At 37.5% G+C, this 17,047-nt stretch overlaps 3 protein-coding genes across 5 annotated transcripts; 1 reads left to right on the top strand and 2 right to left on the bottom strand.

The window, feature by feature from the left end:
* The first annotated feature begins 256 nt into the window (after nucleotides 1–256).
* Nucleotides 257–3,490, top strand: LOC18043694. The gene is made up of 2 exons (XM_006438191.2): nucleotides 257–878; nucleotides 1,952–3,490. Exons 1-2 carry the CDS (start codon nucleotides 798–800, stop codon nucleotides 3,047–3,049), a joined length of 1,179 nt encoding a protein of 392 aa, XP_006438254.1. The 5' UTR covers nucleotides 257–797; the 3' UTR covers nucleotides 3,050–3,490.
* Nucleotides 3,491–7,726: 4,236 nt separating this feature from the next.
* LOC18043691 (probable E3 ubiquitin-protein ligase XERICO) lies at nucleotides 7,727–9,444 on the bottom strand. The gene has a single exon (XM_006438188.2). The coding sequence runs from the start codon at nucleotides 8,393–8,395 to the stop codon at nucleotides 7,937–7,939; it is 459 nt and encodes a 152-aa protein (XP_006438251.1). The 5' UTR covers nucleotides 8,396–9,444; the 3' UTR covers nucleotides 7,727–7,936.
* Nucleotides 9,445–10,040: 596 nt separating this feature from the next.
* Nucleotides 10,041–15,108, bottom strand: LOC18044521. Of its 3 annotated transcripts, none has more exons than XM_006438185.2 (15): nucleotides 14,664–15,108; nucleotides 13,697–13,811; nucleotides 13,479–13,590; nucleotides 13,184–13,336; nucleotides 12,036–12,140; nucleotides 11,794–11,877; nucleotides 11,603–11,718; nucleotides 11,373–11,474; nucleotides 11,178–11,291; nucleotides 11,029–11,085; nucleotides 10,879–10,945; nucleotides 10,725–10,778; nucleotides 10,557–10,631; nucleotides 10,420–10,455; nucleotides 10,041–10,329 (listed from the first exon to the last, which is right to left on the bottom strand). In XM_006438185.2, exons 2-15 carry the CDS (start codon nucleotides 13,753–13,755, stop codon nucleotides 10,216–10,218), a joined length of 1,248 nt encoding a protein of 415 aa, XP_006438248.1. In that variant the 5' UTR covers nucleotides 13,756–13,811; nucleotides 14,664–15,108; the 3' UTR covers nucleotides 10,041–10,215. The 3 variants fall into 3 exon arrangements, with proteins under 3 accessions (XP_006438248.1, XP_006438249.1, XP_024041187.1); XM_006438186.2 differs by having other exon boundaries at nucleotides 13,697–13,808; XM_024185419.1 differs by lacking the exon at nucleotides 13,697–13,811 and having other exon boundaries at nucleotides 14,664–15,107.
* Between the last annotated feature and the right edge of the window lie 1,939 nt (nucleotides 15,109–17,047).

Below are 17,047 nucleotides of genomic sequence, written 5' to 3'. Positions count from 1 at the left end.
AAGACAAGAAAACTTGGAATCAAATTTAATGTTAAAAAACGAACCCGGTTTTTGCAGAAGACTTGTTGTCAGCAAATCAAGAAAGACACGACATGGGGTTGTCTTGAGCCAGTCAATAGACGCGTGGGGACCGGGCCCGGCCCAACCCAACGTTCCAACCCGTACCCTCAATCCTTAATTACTAAAAAGACCGTTGCTTATGCCACCAGCCTGTGCATAAGGCATGGGTATTTCCGTCGACCAGGGAAAAAGAAATTGAAATATTTAACAGACAAAGAAGCAGTGGAAAGTTGAGGTACAAGACAAGACAAGAGAAACGGCTCGCTCTCTCGCTCGCTCTTCTTGTTACAAATTCTTTACAACTGCCACCCATTAACAGAGAGGCCACAGCCTTTCATTTTTTCTTTTCTTTTAATTATTTTTTGGGGGCTAATTATTGGTAATTACTTCTTGTTGGGGGGCTTCGATATTAATAATTTAGATTGACGCCACTCCATTAATCGCTTATTTTAGCAATTCTTAGACACCCCTCGTTCTCTCTCTCTATCTCTTGGATTGGGAGGTTCGAGGGATCGACTGGTGGAGTTAAAGATTTGAACTTTTTTGTGTTTGTTCCCGATTTGACCTCCGGATTGTAGAAGAAGAGAAGAGGGCCAGAGGGGTTTGAGAAGGAAGAAGAGGCAGAGTTGGGGACAGGGGGCATTTTGGTCATTACGGGAGCCGATCTGTTCGTGATTATCGAAGACGAAAGGAAGGAGAAAAAAAAAAGAACAAAACATACGAAAGGAAGAAGAAGAATGTGGTGGATGATGACGAATGAAGGCGGTCATTACTGTTCTAAAAAGAGCGATGATATTTGCGGCAATGTTTGTGGCCAGGTATTTTTCAATTTTCTTTTCTTCTTTTAAAGTTATTTTTTCCTTAAATTTAATTTTCCCCATCTGGGACTTTTGTGAAACCGTGAACCCTCTTCGTCGAGTGCTTGATTCGTTCAGTTTTGTTTGCTGATTTTCCATAAATGATTTCTGGGTATGGAAAAATGTGGGGAAGAAAAAAAAATATTTTTTTTAAATTTTGGATCTAGGTTTTTGGCTACTGTAGACTTAGGCCATAAAAGGCTGGGTTCTGCGTTTTGAATTGTGTCTAATGTGACAATTTATGTGTCTTTGGTCTGATTGCATCACTTTCATCTGATAGAGCCAGGAGCATCAGTTGATTGCAATCTTCAATTTATTTGAAAATTTTGCTTTTTTACAGTGAAGTTCATGTTGTGCTAAAATTTTGTTGAAATGTTTGGTTGCTGATTTGATTCTAGTAATTGATGCGTCTGGGTTTGGTTAGTGCTCTGGATTTTTGTTAATCTAGAATTAAAATATGACATACTTTGTTTTTCACTTTTATTTGTATTATTTGCCAAAATATCTGGACTTGATTGCCAAGGGCAGATAGTGAATTTACCTTACCATTAACTTTTGATACTTTGTTTTTTATTTTCCTCTTCCTGATTTATATAATTTTTGCATCTCTTCTTATAAAGCTATCCCTTGGAAATTTGGAAACTTTAGTTGCAATTTGCATATAATATTTTAGTCTCTTCTTATAAAATTATCCGTTGGAAATTTGGCAACTTTGGTTGCAACTTCTTTATTGGTGTAATATCTCCTCATTGAAGAAACAGAAAAAAGAGAAAAAGTTTATGTATTTATACTTTGAAAAAGAAAACAACTTTTAAGCAAGTTTTCTTTACTTTCTATATTCCTTTAAGGGGATTTAACAGAACATTACAGTTCATGCACTTTACTTTTTTTTTTTCTTCCTCCTTACGTCTTAACACAGCCCTGCTTTGTGTACGTGATGAATTATATATGGTCAATTGAACTTTTAGATGTGATCGTGGTATTATATTTGATTATATATGAGTTTGAGTGCTAAGAGTTTACTCTTTATTCAGGAATCAAATCGAGGTCTGAGCATGTCAAGAATCCGCTGCATTATGCGTGGCTTGGATTTGAAGACCTATATATTTCTGTTTGCGCTTGTCCCAACATGTGTTTTTGGCATCTATGTGCATGGGCAGAAGATCTCATACTTCTTGCGGCCACTATGGGAATCCCCGCCCAAACCCTTCCATGAAATCCCTCACTATTATCATGAAAATGTATCAATGGAGAGACTCTGCAAACTTCATGGTTGGGGAATTCGTGAGTACCCAAGACGTGTTTATGATGCAGTTTTGTTCAGCAATGAGTTGGACATTCTTACAATACGCTGGAAGGAGTTGTATCCTTATATAACACAGTTTGTTCTCCTGGAGTCTAATTCGACATTCACTGGAAAACCAAAGCCTCTAGTTTTTTCCGCTCATCGGGATCAGTTCAAATTTGTGGATCCCCGATTGACTTATGGAACTATTGGAGGTAGATTTAAGAAAGGAGAAAACCCGTTTGTTGAGGAGGCATATCAGCGAGTAGCACTGGATCAACTTCTCAAAATTGCTGGTATTACGGATGATGACTTGTTGATAATGTCAGATGTGGATGAGATCCCAAGCAGACACACCATTAATCTATTGAGGTGGTGCGATGACATACCTCCAGTCCTTCATCTTCGGCTTAAGAACTATCTTTATTCTTTTGAGTTTCTTGTGGATAATAACAGCTGGAGAGCTTCAGTACATCGTTATCAGACTGGTAAAACTCGGTATGCACATTATCGCCAGTCAGATGATATCTTGGCAGATGCAGGATGGCACTGTAGCTTTTGCTTCCGCCATATCAGTGAGTTCACATTTAAGATGAAAGCATACAGCCATTTTGACCGAGTTCGATTCTCCTATTTTTTGAATCATAAAAGAATTCAGAAAGTAATCTGCAAAGGAGCCGATTTATTTGATATGCTTCCGGAGGAGTACACTTTCAAGGAAATCATTGGGAAAATGGGACCAGTTCCTCATTCTTTTTCAGCAGTTCATCTGCCATCTTATCTTTTGGAGAATGCGGATAAGTATAAATTTCTTTTGCCTGGAAATTGCTTACGAGAAAGTGGGTGATTTTTTTCAGTTATTTTAGATGCATGTCTTGTAAAGATTAGTCGGAGGTGCTGCTTGTGTGACTCCTCATGAAGAGTTCCATTGAACTATTATGACACTGGTGTTTTACTAACACGGCATGAGATATTTCCAGATGAATTCATTTAATTCCTCGGGAAATGTTTGGAGAGCTGGACAATTAGATGGAACTTTTAGGGTGGATTTTTTTTTGTATATAACTTCTGGATTTGGCTTTTATTCATGTTGGAAGCATATCCATTCACTGAGGGGGGATCTCACTGTAATAGGAGCAGCTAGGTGATTGCAGCCTCACCAGGTTATGCCACTTAGCAATTGTATGACATGTTATCCCCAATATACTCAGAAGTAGATTGAGGTTCTTGCGATATCCCTGCGATGGGAAGTTTTGTTTTGAGACATTTATTTATACGTGTTTCATTTAACTCCCACATGTGCATCGTCTGATTGGTTTTATAGACCATTTATTGATGATAATGTTGACTCCCCCACTCTTGCCACAAAAGAACTTACATGCTGGACCGCTCATAAACTGTTAGTTGCCTTACAGGCAGTGCAGGGGGGCTGCATACACGACGCCATTTACCTTCACACAGTAATGGAATTCGCGCCCGTTTTCACAGGCCCTTAATTTTTCAGTTCAACAAACCTCAGTTTGTTGAATTCTTCTTAGATGTTCCAGACATCTGCAATTTATGATTTATTTTTTATTAACAAACTTCTTCTTAGATGTTTCAGACATCTGCAATTTGTGATTTAATTTTTATTCCCTGTGATGTGAGGTTGTATGGGGTTTAACATTTGTGCGCGTTAACAAAATCCAAACTAGCTACATAGATCCTTATCGTTTGTGTGAAGGCTTCGACGTGGACGATCCTTAGCACTGTAAACAGTTCGGATGGCCATTTGGCTTCTCAATTACATCTGGAAATAGCTGAGACTCCCACCATCTGCACCAACCAGTTGGTGCTAGGGTTGATCGGCAAATTTCAATTGATGAATTGGTTTTGAATTTGTTCCAGTTATTCAATTTTTGCTTTGCTACGGTGAATGCAGCGTGGACATTTTATAAATAGATGTACCCCATTCGCTTTTACCTGGATTATCCAGGGCCATGCATATTTTGTCAATGGAGAATAAATTCTGAAATGACACTTTAGTCTTTCGGTGCCACTGGTATTGCAATGAGACACAAGAAGACAGTGAAATGAAATATCAAATTTAAACAATGCCGCAAGTGTGGGCATGAGATGCTCTCTCGTCTTATTCTAAACTTAGCTATAAGTAACGCCTGAATTCACAGCAATATGCATAGCAAACAGAAATCTTAGAGCTTTCAAGTACTAAGCAAGAAGCAAGCAACCATGCTTGGAAACGTCAGTTACGGTCCTAATGGCTATGCCATACACGAGGACAGCTATGACATGGAAAATGAATACCGCAACAATTATTCCAGCATGCACATGATGCCTCCTCATTACTCGAAGCAGCATATGACATACAGTTCTGGAACACATGGTGCATATCCAGATGGTGGCTGGAATGTCAAGCCTAAGTACCATAATGCTTGGGATAGCCCATACATGCACCAAAATGGCTGGTCTAGCACCAATGGCTACTGCAGTTATGCCTCAGAAGGCAGGTACCCTGGCATGACTTGTCCTACAATGGCTCCTGGACGTATGCCTAACAGCACGATGGTGAATGCTGAATATGAGACTTACCAAGCAGTTCCTGGGAGAATAAGGATGCAAAACTATGGTGTCCAAAGCGAGAGCTATGATGACTTTGCCAATAGGATGCACAATGACCACCAGAAAGTTGAGTGGAAGAGTCTGTAAAGAAGAGACTGTACTGGAAAATTTCAAACTTCCATCAAAATAAGGCTGCATTTGATGTTTCTGTTTCTGCTGATGTTCTAAAATTAAGGTTGTTGTGTCATTATATGTTGCTTTTGTACTTTAAAAGGGCGTTTCTGCCACCTGCTGAATCAAGTAATACAAATAAGACGCCCTTTAGTTACTAAGAACTTTGGGACTGGCTGAGCTGAGAGTTTTCTTGATACTCCTTTCTTTACTTGCTTTAAGATCTTAAACGGATGGTGCAATTCACCAAAAAAATTAGGATGTTTTGATAAAAGTGTGTTAAAAGTTGAATAAGATTGATAAAGGCTTTGTGAAAGTAACTCAAGCATATTAAACTAGTCTAGTTCTATTAAGTTCAATTCAACAATACTAACAACATATCAACATGACATAAATGTCTGTAAACGGTCTTCGTTTTAGGTTATCACCCATGCCATTTTTAATGTTTGCCAAGATGAGGGAAATTTGCTTAGGGCAATTGAAAACAACAACTTGAATCTAATGATTGTTAAAGCCAGAAAAGGAGGGCATCAGCTGATAGAAAAGTCTATACCCAGTCTTTCTTCGTATTAATCTTGTTTATACAGCTACCTAACTTGCTTATACTGCCAAACTATCCAACTAATGAACTCAGAAATAGGAACACCTACAGTTAAAAGAATTCGACTTCAAAAGGGTTGATGACATGACTGGATACGATTCAATGCAGGGAATGCTTCTGTTTTGCAAGTTGTGTCTGTAAGATAGATTCTTCACCATTTTTCTTATAAAGACTACCATATTTTATTTTGGATACTAAAGCTACGAATAATGAAAAGATTTGCTTTAAAAATTCCTTATTCCCCAATAATATCAGAACTTGGTTGATCTTTCAGTCCAATTTGTCCTCTCCAGTTTCTTTTGTAGTCCATAAAAGTGGCTGAAATCATCCTTGATCATGACAAAAGAAATGGTATTAGATTCAACTTTATCATCCAGGAATCATAATGTTAAACTATAAAATGCCGTTGATTGTGCTGGGAAAACAGAAGATACAACCCAACTTCAAAACCCCGTATCTGAAGGCAAACAAATTTAAAGTGACCAAAAATGATGTATGGAAATGGAAGCCCTGAGCATCATCGACCCGAGCATCATCGACACGAGCACCATCACGCCAGGCGATATCAAAGCTTTGATTCATCAAACGGTTACCTAGTTTATGGTTCCATGTCAGATGGTTACCCAGTTTATGCTACCACTCTGGAGCCGATGCCATTCCCTGAAGGCCAACATTATCAATATAGTAATCCAACGTTCAACGACTATATGGGGTATGCTCCTGAGGAACCGAGGAGGATTCGTGTAGTAAATTACGAACCTGCTCGCATTCCTGTGCATGCTAAGGTCAACAAGAAGAAGATAGAAGAAACCGTGGATGCAGAGGCTGAGGAATTTATTCAGCATGGGCACAAGAAGTTTCTATTAAGCAAGCAGAGGTCTGAGATGTCTGGACCATATTATTGAGTTGCCCATCACTGATTATATACAATAAATCGTGGTTATTTTGTACACTGATACCAATTTCCATGCCCGATAAAGCGTTAGAGCGGCTTGTGTTACGGTTGCTCTTTGCATTTTAAGTTCGATATGTACTAGCCAATAATTTCTTTCAAGTAATTATATCCACATAGTGTTTGTATTCTATCTGTGTTCTCTCCCAACCCTCACTTCCCGTTTCTTCTGTCACATATATCAAATATAGTTTGAAACTGAATGATTATTGAGAACATGTTGAACCATCAACAGAATTACTAAATAAACCATAGAAGTCCCTGATAACACAACAGTGGATTGAAGCTTTATTTGTGCAGATTATGGAACTAGGCCACCCCATTGAACAAAAACAGAAAAAGAAAATTAGCTTATGCAACCAGTTGCATGATTTGTACTTATTTTGATTCAATAAAGTGCCAAATGACCGATCGTTATCGTGTCCTGAAAAACTTTTCTTTTCTGGTAAAAGGCTCAAAGCTCGACAGGCTTTCGGTTAAAGATCTTTTTATTTTACTGGTTTGATCCGCGGAGTTTTCAGAATAAGATTTTTCAGATCCAAAATGCCAGCTGAATGGCTGATGCTAATCGCCTAATCCTATGAGAAGGTTTAGGGCCCAGTTTGTGGTCTAAGATCTTCAGTCTATACCTACCTAGTTATATTTATTAGCATCCAATATTGGTAGAACATTTAATTAAACCAAGAACTTGGACCTCTTATTGATCCTCCAGCTTCTAGTTTGTTGTGGATTATTTTTCAAGCCCGAGTCAGGTTCTTCGAAAAAGGTCTAACCTTTAAGCTAGTTTGTTGTGGATGGTTTGTGTGTTATTCATTCCCAATTGATCATTTCTGCTAAGAAATGAGAACCAGAACATGAGTGAATAGCTGGCCTTTTGCATAAGAGTGACAATTGACAAAGTTTGGCAGCATGATTCCAGATAATGTTTCCAGAAGATTATTTTTGACAAATGGAGACTTCATCAAAACGAGGTTTCCATCTTTACGCAAAACAAAAAAGAAAGGGGGGTAAAGAAAAAAAGGTACGGGCCCATCAACAGCCTTAAAAAGCCACCCAAAAATGGCAGCTTTTTAAGAATCTTTCAATACCATATCATTGCTATTTCCAAATACTATTACCCAATAGCATGTTTTTCTCTCAAGGATTAAACTTGCTAATAGAAGAAGGAACTCAAGACTAAGAATTTTTAAAACTGCTTCAATCCCTTCATCTTGTACCAATAATACACAATAATGTTAACGTACAGAAACATAGCAATGCAAAAGCTAGCTTGTCACATAACATTTCCCTAATTTTGAGCAAAAATCAAACCTGAAGCCTGAAGGGAGAAAAAGAGACAAAGAAAAGTACAACCAAAAATATAGAAGGACTAGTATTGTATCTTCTAAAAAGTGAAAACCTGCATTAAAAAAGCTGAACCCACCCACTAAGTAACCAAAAGCTTCTCCAATCTAGAGACTAGATCGACAAAGAGGGCAAGTACTATGCTTGTTGTCGAACCATTTGTCCAAACAACCTCTGTGGAAGAAATGCTTGCAAGACAACTCACTCACCTCCTCATCAGATTGGAATCTACTTAAACACACACAACATTCCATTGCAGCTGAACAGGAGGTGCTGCCACCATTACTTCTTGCAACAGTACTACTAGAACTGGACCTGCTGTCACACAAAGACTTGAACTGGGTTACTGATATTCTCCTCTCTCTTGCATTATCATCTTCTGAGTTAGAACTAATGAATCCATCTGATTCATCCTCGACATTTGAAGAAGAAGAATCACTAGCAGCTCCCATCCCTTGAAGCAAAGATCTCACCATGTTCTTCAGCAAAGCCACAGACAAAACTGTGTTCATTACCAGTCCCGGTAGCAACCCCTCAGCTGCACTAGGGAAATTTGAGAGACCCATGTTATAAAATTCAAAATTTATCTTCTTTGTTTTCAAGAAGCCAGAAAGCAAAACACTTTTTTCTTCTAAAACTTGGCGCAATAACTATTCTTGCTAAGAGTTTTAGAAGAAGAATTGGCTTTTGGCTCTGGCTAGAGACAACAACAGTGAGAAGACAAAGAAGCAAGCAATTTGCTTCCACTTCCACATAACAGTTTCAACAACATAAACCCAACTTGGGCTTTCGAAGGATGATATATATAACACGGGCAGACGGGCTCATCCTAACCACTAGAGTGCTTAACCCTGGTTAAATATCTTAACCATGGTGGGGCCAGTCGGTTATATACGTGGCGACACGTGTAAAATTTTGTGAAAGATTTGTGATTCGATGACCGAATAGTGATGATAATCAAACATTCAACAAGAGTGAAAGAAAATAAAATTGGGCGGTTGTGCTGCCTTTTCACGGGAACATGAAGGGTAACTTCCACGAACCACGTGTCTCTAAGGCACTAATACTTTCTGAGAGCTAATGAGGCGATGCCTTGTGGCAGTGACCTTCCAGCTTTGCGCCTTGTCAAGAAGTTTCTTGAATCTTTTGATTCCCGGAGCCTCGTATGATTTTTGTGAAGCCTTCGCTTTTTGCTGTCCCTGTTTTGAACCTGTTAATTCAATGTGCTGCCGTCTAAGATGGGTGGTCCCCTCTGAGGATGAAATCAAACGGTTCAAATCTAACATCTAACCCATCGAAGCAGCAAGACCATTTTGATCAAAGAAATGACACTGATAGTTTGAGGGTTTTGCCTAATAAGCAGCTAGATTCCCACAATTTAATAAACTCTTAACGTTGGAGGCGGAAAAGGGGAAAAAAGAAGACATCATCATCATATTCACTTAGAGCAGACCCTGAGAGTCGGGCGTGCCTTTCTCTTATGGTTTTGTGCGCATTGACATCTCTCTGCGGGTCATATTATTTGACTAGTTTTCTTGTAAGCGTGTAGAACACCGTGCAAGGAAAATGTACAAGGCATCATTTTAATTACACGCCCAATACATAAAAGTCAAAAGGAATAACGAAGAAACGTGAACGCGGGCTTGAAAATCAACATGGCAACAACACATCACAAAATTAACGTTTAACCTGTAGCTTTCAACAAAAGCGAGAACACGACAGCAAGAGGTATCTTTAACAAGCACGAAGACAAAATTACCGTTTTTGTCCGCTTTAACGTTAACATTGGCCGGATTGTCATTGTGGTAAGGAATCATGGGAAGAAGCTTTTACGAGTCGGTCGATCTTTTCAAAATCTGAGAACTTTTTCCCTATCATCTGAAATTATGGCGCGGTAAACAACTCCTCCACCCCAAACGTGTGGGCAAAATTACATCCACGGAGGCACCTATGGCGCCAGGAACTTTCTTGATAAATATGTGGAGCTTGTTGACGGTGTGCAGAGAGACAAAATTCTGGTCCCGTTCACGAAGGCATGTGAATGCCTGGACCTTTTCTGTTTCCGTTTGTGTCAAGAAACGCGTCACGTATCTTGTCTAGCATTGGAAGAGACAAGGTGTGCGAAAGATAATTCAAGGGAAGCAAGGATAGAGCATTCAACATTGAAATGAAGGAATGATATGAACAGAATGACTGAAATCTCAGCAGAACTTGAGGTGGAAAACTGGGTGATCATTTTCTTTTCATACCATAAATCTAATAATTGTTAATTAAAAAAAAAATTATTACATTGAGAAATTGGATTCTGCCAATATACGTAAAACCCTAAAGCACTGTACTGAATGGCGGTCATTGTGTACGGTCAGCCTCTTTACATTGATGTTCCCTAATGAGCTGAGGAATCCGTAGTATCAGCTCCCAGTGCCTGAAAATATGCTTTTTCAGCATTTGCCATCCGACCCTGAAACATGGTCCATTCCTTTTTACATCTCTCCCTTACCTGGCATTGGCATAGAAGAAAATTAGTTCATTGTAAGCGTCGGCGTGCGTGCAATAATAAAAAAATTATTTAAGAAAGGATTTCACATACTCCTTGCCATGGTGCTTTCCCATCTTTCGACTCTCCCTACAGAAAAAATAAGTGGTGTAAGTATTTCATTCCAGCATACACAAATTTTAAAATGACATAGATGGACTTATTGGTAGCCAATTATTTATTCCAATTACCTGGTTCCCAAGGGAGGGAACAGTTTGATGAACAATCCATTGAGAATCTACCACACCTATCTTCTCATGGGCAGGCTGTTTTTCAAGAGATTCACGTTAAGCATTTCAGCAATAGCAAATGATCACAGAGAGAGTGATAATCAAAGACAGATGAGACAGGTCACTAACCTCTACACATTTTCTGAGGGCAAAATCAAGGCCCCACCCATGGACCAAGTCATTCTGAAATCACCACGAAAAAATAATAATAACTAAGCAATGGGATGGGAAAATAATTGAGGACCAGTTAAGGCTTTAAATGAATAAGCAAAATCCTTTATACCTGAATCATATGCCAAACACAACGCCAAGCGTCTCGCGAAAACACAGGTGCCATGATCTCTACAAATCTGCGTGCAATAACTCATCCAGTTATAAGATGTCAGCGAACTAATCAATGCATATCCAAAAATAATATCAAAGCTTATCATACGCGGCACAGGGAGGTAGATGTGGGTTAGAGCACCAGCCTGGTTTCTCCTCAGTTTCTCTAATGAATTCAGCAAACAAAGAAAAATTGTTACTTAAATCATTCAATAAACCAGACTAGATGAATTTTGGTAATAATCCCACAATTCTTACTTGTGAACTTCACGATCACCTCTTCTTTTTGTCATCTGCCATGTTAATCCTTTGTTTGGTTCCAAACCAGGTTGCGAAATCTCCAAACCATGCTTCCGCACTAGTTTTATGTATCTGAAATTAAACAAAAGGTGTGTCACGAAATGAATATACTGAAACAGGACAATCAATTAAAGCTACGGGTTTATCACTCACTCTTCGGCATTGAAATGCTCAACGCCAAGGTCTTCATCCCAGATAAATATGTAGTCATATGATGCCACAATGTCAGGATGCAAAAACCGCTTCGCATACCACCTAGGACAAATGCAAAAACATAAGATTGAACTAACAGATAATAAATATGTTATATTCAAGCTTACCAGCAAAAGTAGATATAATATTCATGATTTAAAATGAAATAGAAGATAATAATAGATAGTTACCATTTAGTTTGCTTCCGAACACTCACATGGATAGCCCGTTTCGACCACTCAAACTCATTCCATTCAGTTGTGCGGCCATCATAATGAAAGAGAACAATTGTAAAGTTGTCTGAAAACTGTTTGGAACAGATATTAGTGACACAAAGATGCACACAAAGAAAGAAAATGGTGGGAGGAAAGCAGAAACCAACCTTCTTAATTGCTGCATTAATATTATTTTTCTGGTCATAACCAACAGTGAAGGTGACAAGATACTTTGGTTGGCTGGTCAAGTCCTGCAGTAGCAGACTTCATCAGATATGTTGTTGCCAGCAAACAATAACAATTTAGAAATACCAAGAGGTTGCCAATGGTGTCTTCATTAAAGCATTCACCCAGGACTAGAAAAAACAATGCAACATTATATTGCTCATGAAAGTGGTCAGATACACACCTCATTAGGATTACCCCACAATCTGCGCAAGTAAAAATCTGATTCAGCTCTAACAATCTTTGGTGGTAGTCTTTCTGCACCTCGAGGATTTGTAGGAACCCAAATCTGTGCCAGAATAAAAAAGGAAACACAAAATGCAAGCTCAAATAAATTGACAAGGAACAACAAATTCTTAAGAGTTTGTAATCAGCGTTGGACACGAATATTAAATAAGAACAATATTATCAACTCTGATGCAAAGAGAGCATACCAAAAAGGTATGGATGTGGAAACTAAGTATAGAACACTCGAAACAGGACTTTTAAGATTATCCACACTTATGCCAACAATGAAACAAATAAATGATGGCCTAACTTAAGTACCACATAGCTCATGCATTTAAGCTCAGTAATATAGAGTACCTAAAAGGAGCCACCTTATCAACAACTACAGGTAAGATCAAAGTACAATTTCTTTACTCAGTAATTACCAATACAGGCATGTCCAGATTTTTTTCATCCATTTCAGCCACTTATAATACTGCTCTGATCAATTATGTAGAATTTTTGTACCAAATAATAGAAAAATCAAGAAGAACCCAGCAATCAACCTCCTTTGGAAAGGCAGAGAAAACCTTGGCAAGAAATAGGAGAAAACAAGAACCAATTTGACGATGGGACTGCCAACAAAATTTACATACAAGCTTCAAAAAAATATTATTAGCATATCTGATTCCCTAATCTTGACCTCCTAAGGTCTACAATTGTCTGAAGACTGAGATGCAGGAACAAGACTGAAAGCTGGGTCTCTTAAACTTATTCAGTAAATCCCTTTTCACAACCGCTTAATTGTCTATTTGTCTATTATATGCTTTTTCAATCTTTCCTACTTTTATCATATTTGTGAAGCTGCAAACCACCATAGCAAGCAGTGTTTAAAGCCCTTTCCAACCTGAAGAAACTATCTATTTGGAAAACAGAGCAGGGATCTCCAATGTGTGTTTATTGACAATAATTACAATAAACTCTTTAATAGTCAAGAAATTAAGAAACTGGTCACAAAACAAAATTTTGAAGTAACCATACTGGCAATAAGCTCCCCAATTAAACAATTTAGCCATGTAAAATCTGTTGTTCTAGATTAAAAAAACCATGGATAGGTGGCATTACCTTTGATGTATCATTCAAAACTTGAGCTCGAGTTGAGCTGCCATTATTACGGTTCAAAGGATTAAAGACATTCAAAAATCTTTGGGTTGAAAGACCTGATCTTTGGTCCTCAACATATTCCACGGTAGGAAGAAGGCTGGATGGGAGAGTCAACTGCCAGAATTGAGAAACAGTGTGAATGTTCCATCATCTAGTTAAAAATAAAAAGTACAAATATAATCAAGGGCATTCTTATAAGCATATCTCTGAATAAAAACAAAAGTGCAAATATCAAATAAAAATCAACTTTAGGTACCTTAGTTAGTGACAGTGTTGGAAAAGATACTCCTATGAAAAACCCAAAAACCACTCCAACGAATGTTGTTACTATCAGCCTCATACTCTCATTTGTTTTTCTATTAATCGAACTGCAGCAAACAGAAATTATATAGTGTTATCAAATCTAAAACGAGTCAAAAATAAAAATATAAAATAGGGTTCACTATTGTATGAAAGGAATCACAAGTTCAGAACCTGCGAGCAGCAGTTCCCATTTTATTTAAAATCTTCTGATTTTCACAACTTCTGAGCATTGCTTTGACAGTCCATAAAACAGACACAGATCCTTGTGGAAGCAAAACAGGACCTGCTGTATTCAATACATTGTTACAAGAAAAGAGGTCTATTAAGAAACATTAACTCACAAATCCAGAGAAACATCTATTGCAACAACATGAAACCGGAAAATGGTGCTCACTATTGACAAAACAATGTTACTACTCTACTAGCCACAATCTAAGATGATAAAAGAAAGAAATCGAGAACTTCCCCCTTTTCAATGTCTTCACAAGGTAATCCTATGCGGTAATGTATTAACTCTGTGGCATAATCACAATCTCACATCCCCATTGTCAAATATATACACACATGCAAGAACAAAGATTTTGAAACGAAATCAATAAATTTGCAGCTATTCCTGAAAACACGAAATGAACCAAGCAAGCATGTGCTTCCGACACATAATCCTCTACAAGAAACTAAATTCATCGAATCATAAAAAATGTTCCATTTGATTGAATAAACAATCATACCAAAAATCCCGTTCAAACCCTCAACTTACCATGTTCCCATTTTTCACTAAAAATCAAAACTTTTATTTAAATCAACAAAAGCCCAAATACCCAGATTAGACAAACAACTGACCTTTGCTTACATTCAAAGACACAAAGAATTACACGACCACAAACATAAACCTAAGTATTAAGTTACTTCTGAAGATTTTTTTTTTTTAAAAGAGAATAATAATATATTTTTTTCGCCCCAAAAAAAACACAGTTAACATAAGAACCGGAAAAAAAAAAACCAATTAAGAAAAAAAAAAAGAAACTTTAGCAGCATACGAGCGATGCCGATCAATAAAGCTACCAGCTTTTGAACTGATTTTTAGTTGTAGAATTACTTAAAAAGCAGAAAAATAAAAAGAGAGTGAACATGTAAATACCTGCAAAACGAAAAAACCGTGCAACAAGTGTGACAAGATCTGGTGAGCAGAAAACGATCAAACTTAAAAATCACAAGAAACCCACTTGCCCTGATCGCCCCTGTTCTCTATTAAACGTGAGCAAAGGTGAAGATTTTATAGCTATTTGTATTTTTCAAGTCAAAGTTGGGCAAACAATAATGAGATCGAGCGAATTTGGAAATGTATCTGAATGATTTTTTTTTTTTTCCCCTGATTTTGAGGGATATATCAAAGTTAGGTGTTTGTGTTTTGTTGAGAATGCTATAGATTTTCGCGAGAGAATTTTTGAAAAATAGAAAAAGAATAATCAGAATTTGTTTTTATTTATAATTTTCACTGCAAGAGAAAGGTAAAGTACAACTCACAAAAAGGCTTTTTGCCTTGGTAACTGGGTTTTTGTTCCATTGTTTTGTAATTTTTCTAATTTGTAATTGGATTGATTTGATTTGGTGATAACACTTGGCAGATGCATATTGCTGCGGCCACTTTGTGATGCTCGAAGGAAATAACCGCTGATATGACTTGACATCTGCCTGCGTGCGTGCGTTTTTATATCGTGAATTACTTTAGCGTCGAATTTTCAATTAGTGTTTGATTTGCGTTGTAATTTGGATTGTGGCACTCTCCATTCCATATGGAGAAGTGGGAAAGGCCTCAAACTTCAAATAAAATAAAATTAAATTAAATTTGTAAAGATAAACATGGTTTAGTGAAATTTTTGACAACAAACGCATTTTCAAATATAATTAATTAGCTTCCGAAAAATAAAAAGGAAAAAAAAAGAAAGACATAATTAATTAAGCAAGTCCTTGAAAAGTGAAAAACGAATGGCTAAAAGCAGCTAGCTTAATAGCTATGTAGATCTACAAAGGGGGCCGGTGACCATGACAGAGTAGCTGTTCAACTTCAAATCCGGTTGGCTGTGTATATGGTCTATTGAAGGAAGAATGGACCCAAATTGCTTTATCAATTTGGCAGTACAAAAAATTTGAGATTGGTCCAGCAAATTAAATTCAATCCGTGCACGCTTTGTAAAATTTGTAACTCGGTTTGCCTTCACTCATGGCAACATTTTCTTAACCAAATGACCAGGAATAAAAAGCAGTAGATAGATCTCTTTCTATAAGGTGAACAAAATTCAATCCAAAAATTCCGACGCCATGATGTCGATGTGTTAAAGAGAAAAAGACCCCCCGATCAATGACTTAAGAAAATATGGGACGATATTGACTTAATAGTTAAGTAGTATAAATAGTCACCCGCCAATTATGATGGTGTGCATTTTACATTTTCAATGTGATTACGCTGATAATATTTAGCATTTTTCTTGCAATAGAGCATATGTCATACTTTCACCTTTTTTTTTTTTTTTTTTTTTTGTGAGTACATTTCCTAATTATAAAATTCCAACGTGGCTTGTCGCATTGCACGTCAAAGAAAATATTGTTAAATAAAATCTTTAAAAAAGAGAGAGAGAGAGAGAGAATTCAAAGAGGGTGGACTTTGACGGCTGAGTGGTGATCACGATGACATGAGTACGTAACAGCGTCGAACCTTTTGAAACGTTAACAAGAGAGGAGATGAAGCCGCCCTCAATCTTGCTTGGGGTTGTTCTATTGGCTATTAAATGGCGGCCATTCTGGTAACCTACAAGACGGGGCATGCAATCAATGGCACTAGAATTGACATTACAAGTTGATAGTAATTATTTTTTCTTGGAACAACTAGAATTGTTGTTTGTTTAATTATTATTTCCTAAAAATACTTTTGTTGCCCCGACCCGACGAGACACGTGGCACCTAACTCATGCTTAAGATTTCGGAATACTGATGTAGTCGGTTGTTGTTGGTTTGGTTGTGTGTGGTTGACTTTTGGAGGAATTACGTATGGATTCCTTCATCAAATCAAATCAAGTCTTTGACGCGTCCCACTGTTTTGGGACAAAACTACGTTACAGATTCTGTAAGGTACAGACTGCAGCATCAGCCGTTGGATGTGATTGGATGTGGAGTGAGAAACTAAACAAAAGAAAATCGGATGGTGGGATGACGGGAGATGTTTGTTACAGAATCTGTAACGTAGACAGGTCCACTGTTTTGTTTGGCTACTAAACACCGAGGCGGTGGGTCGGGCTGCACCATGTTCTCCTTCTTACGTAGGTCTCTTGACTTGACCCTGACGTTGATGACTCATATTTTCAATTATTCTTCGTATGTACATTATGATTTTTATTTCCATCCCATTAAAAATAAACAACATGTCATTCTCTATCTTATTCCATACAAAAAAAAAAAATGTTAAAGAGTAGAATCCAATATACATAACTCGTCCTGAATTTCAATAAATAATTTTTTTTTTTGCGG

This window comes from Citrus clementina, unplaced genomic scaffold (genome assembly GCF_000493195.1).
Source record: "Citrus clementina cultivar Clemenules unplaced genomic scaffold, Citrus_clementina_v1.0 scaffold_4, whole genome shotgun sequence".
Classification (NCBI taxonomy): domain Eukaryota; kingdom Viridiplantae; phylum Streptophyta; class Magnoliopsida; order Sapindales; family Rutaceae; genus Citrus; species Citrus x clementina.
Note: the sequence above shows the minus strand (reverse complement) of the source record. Positions and strands in the feature narration are given on the sequence as shown.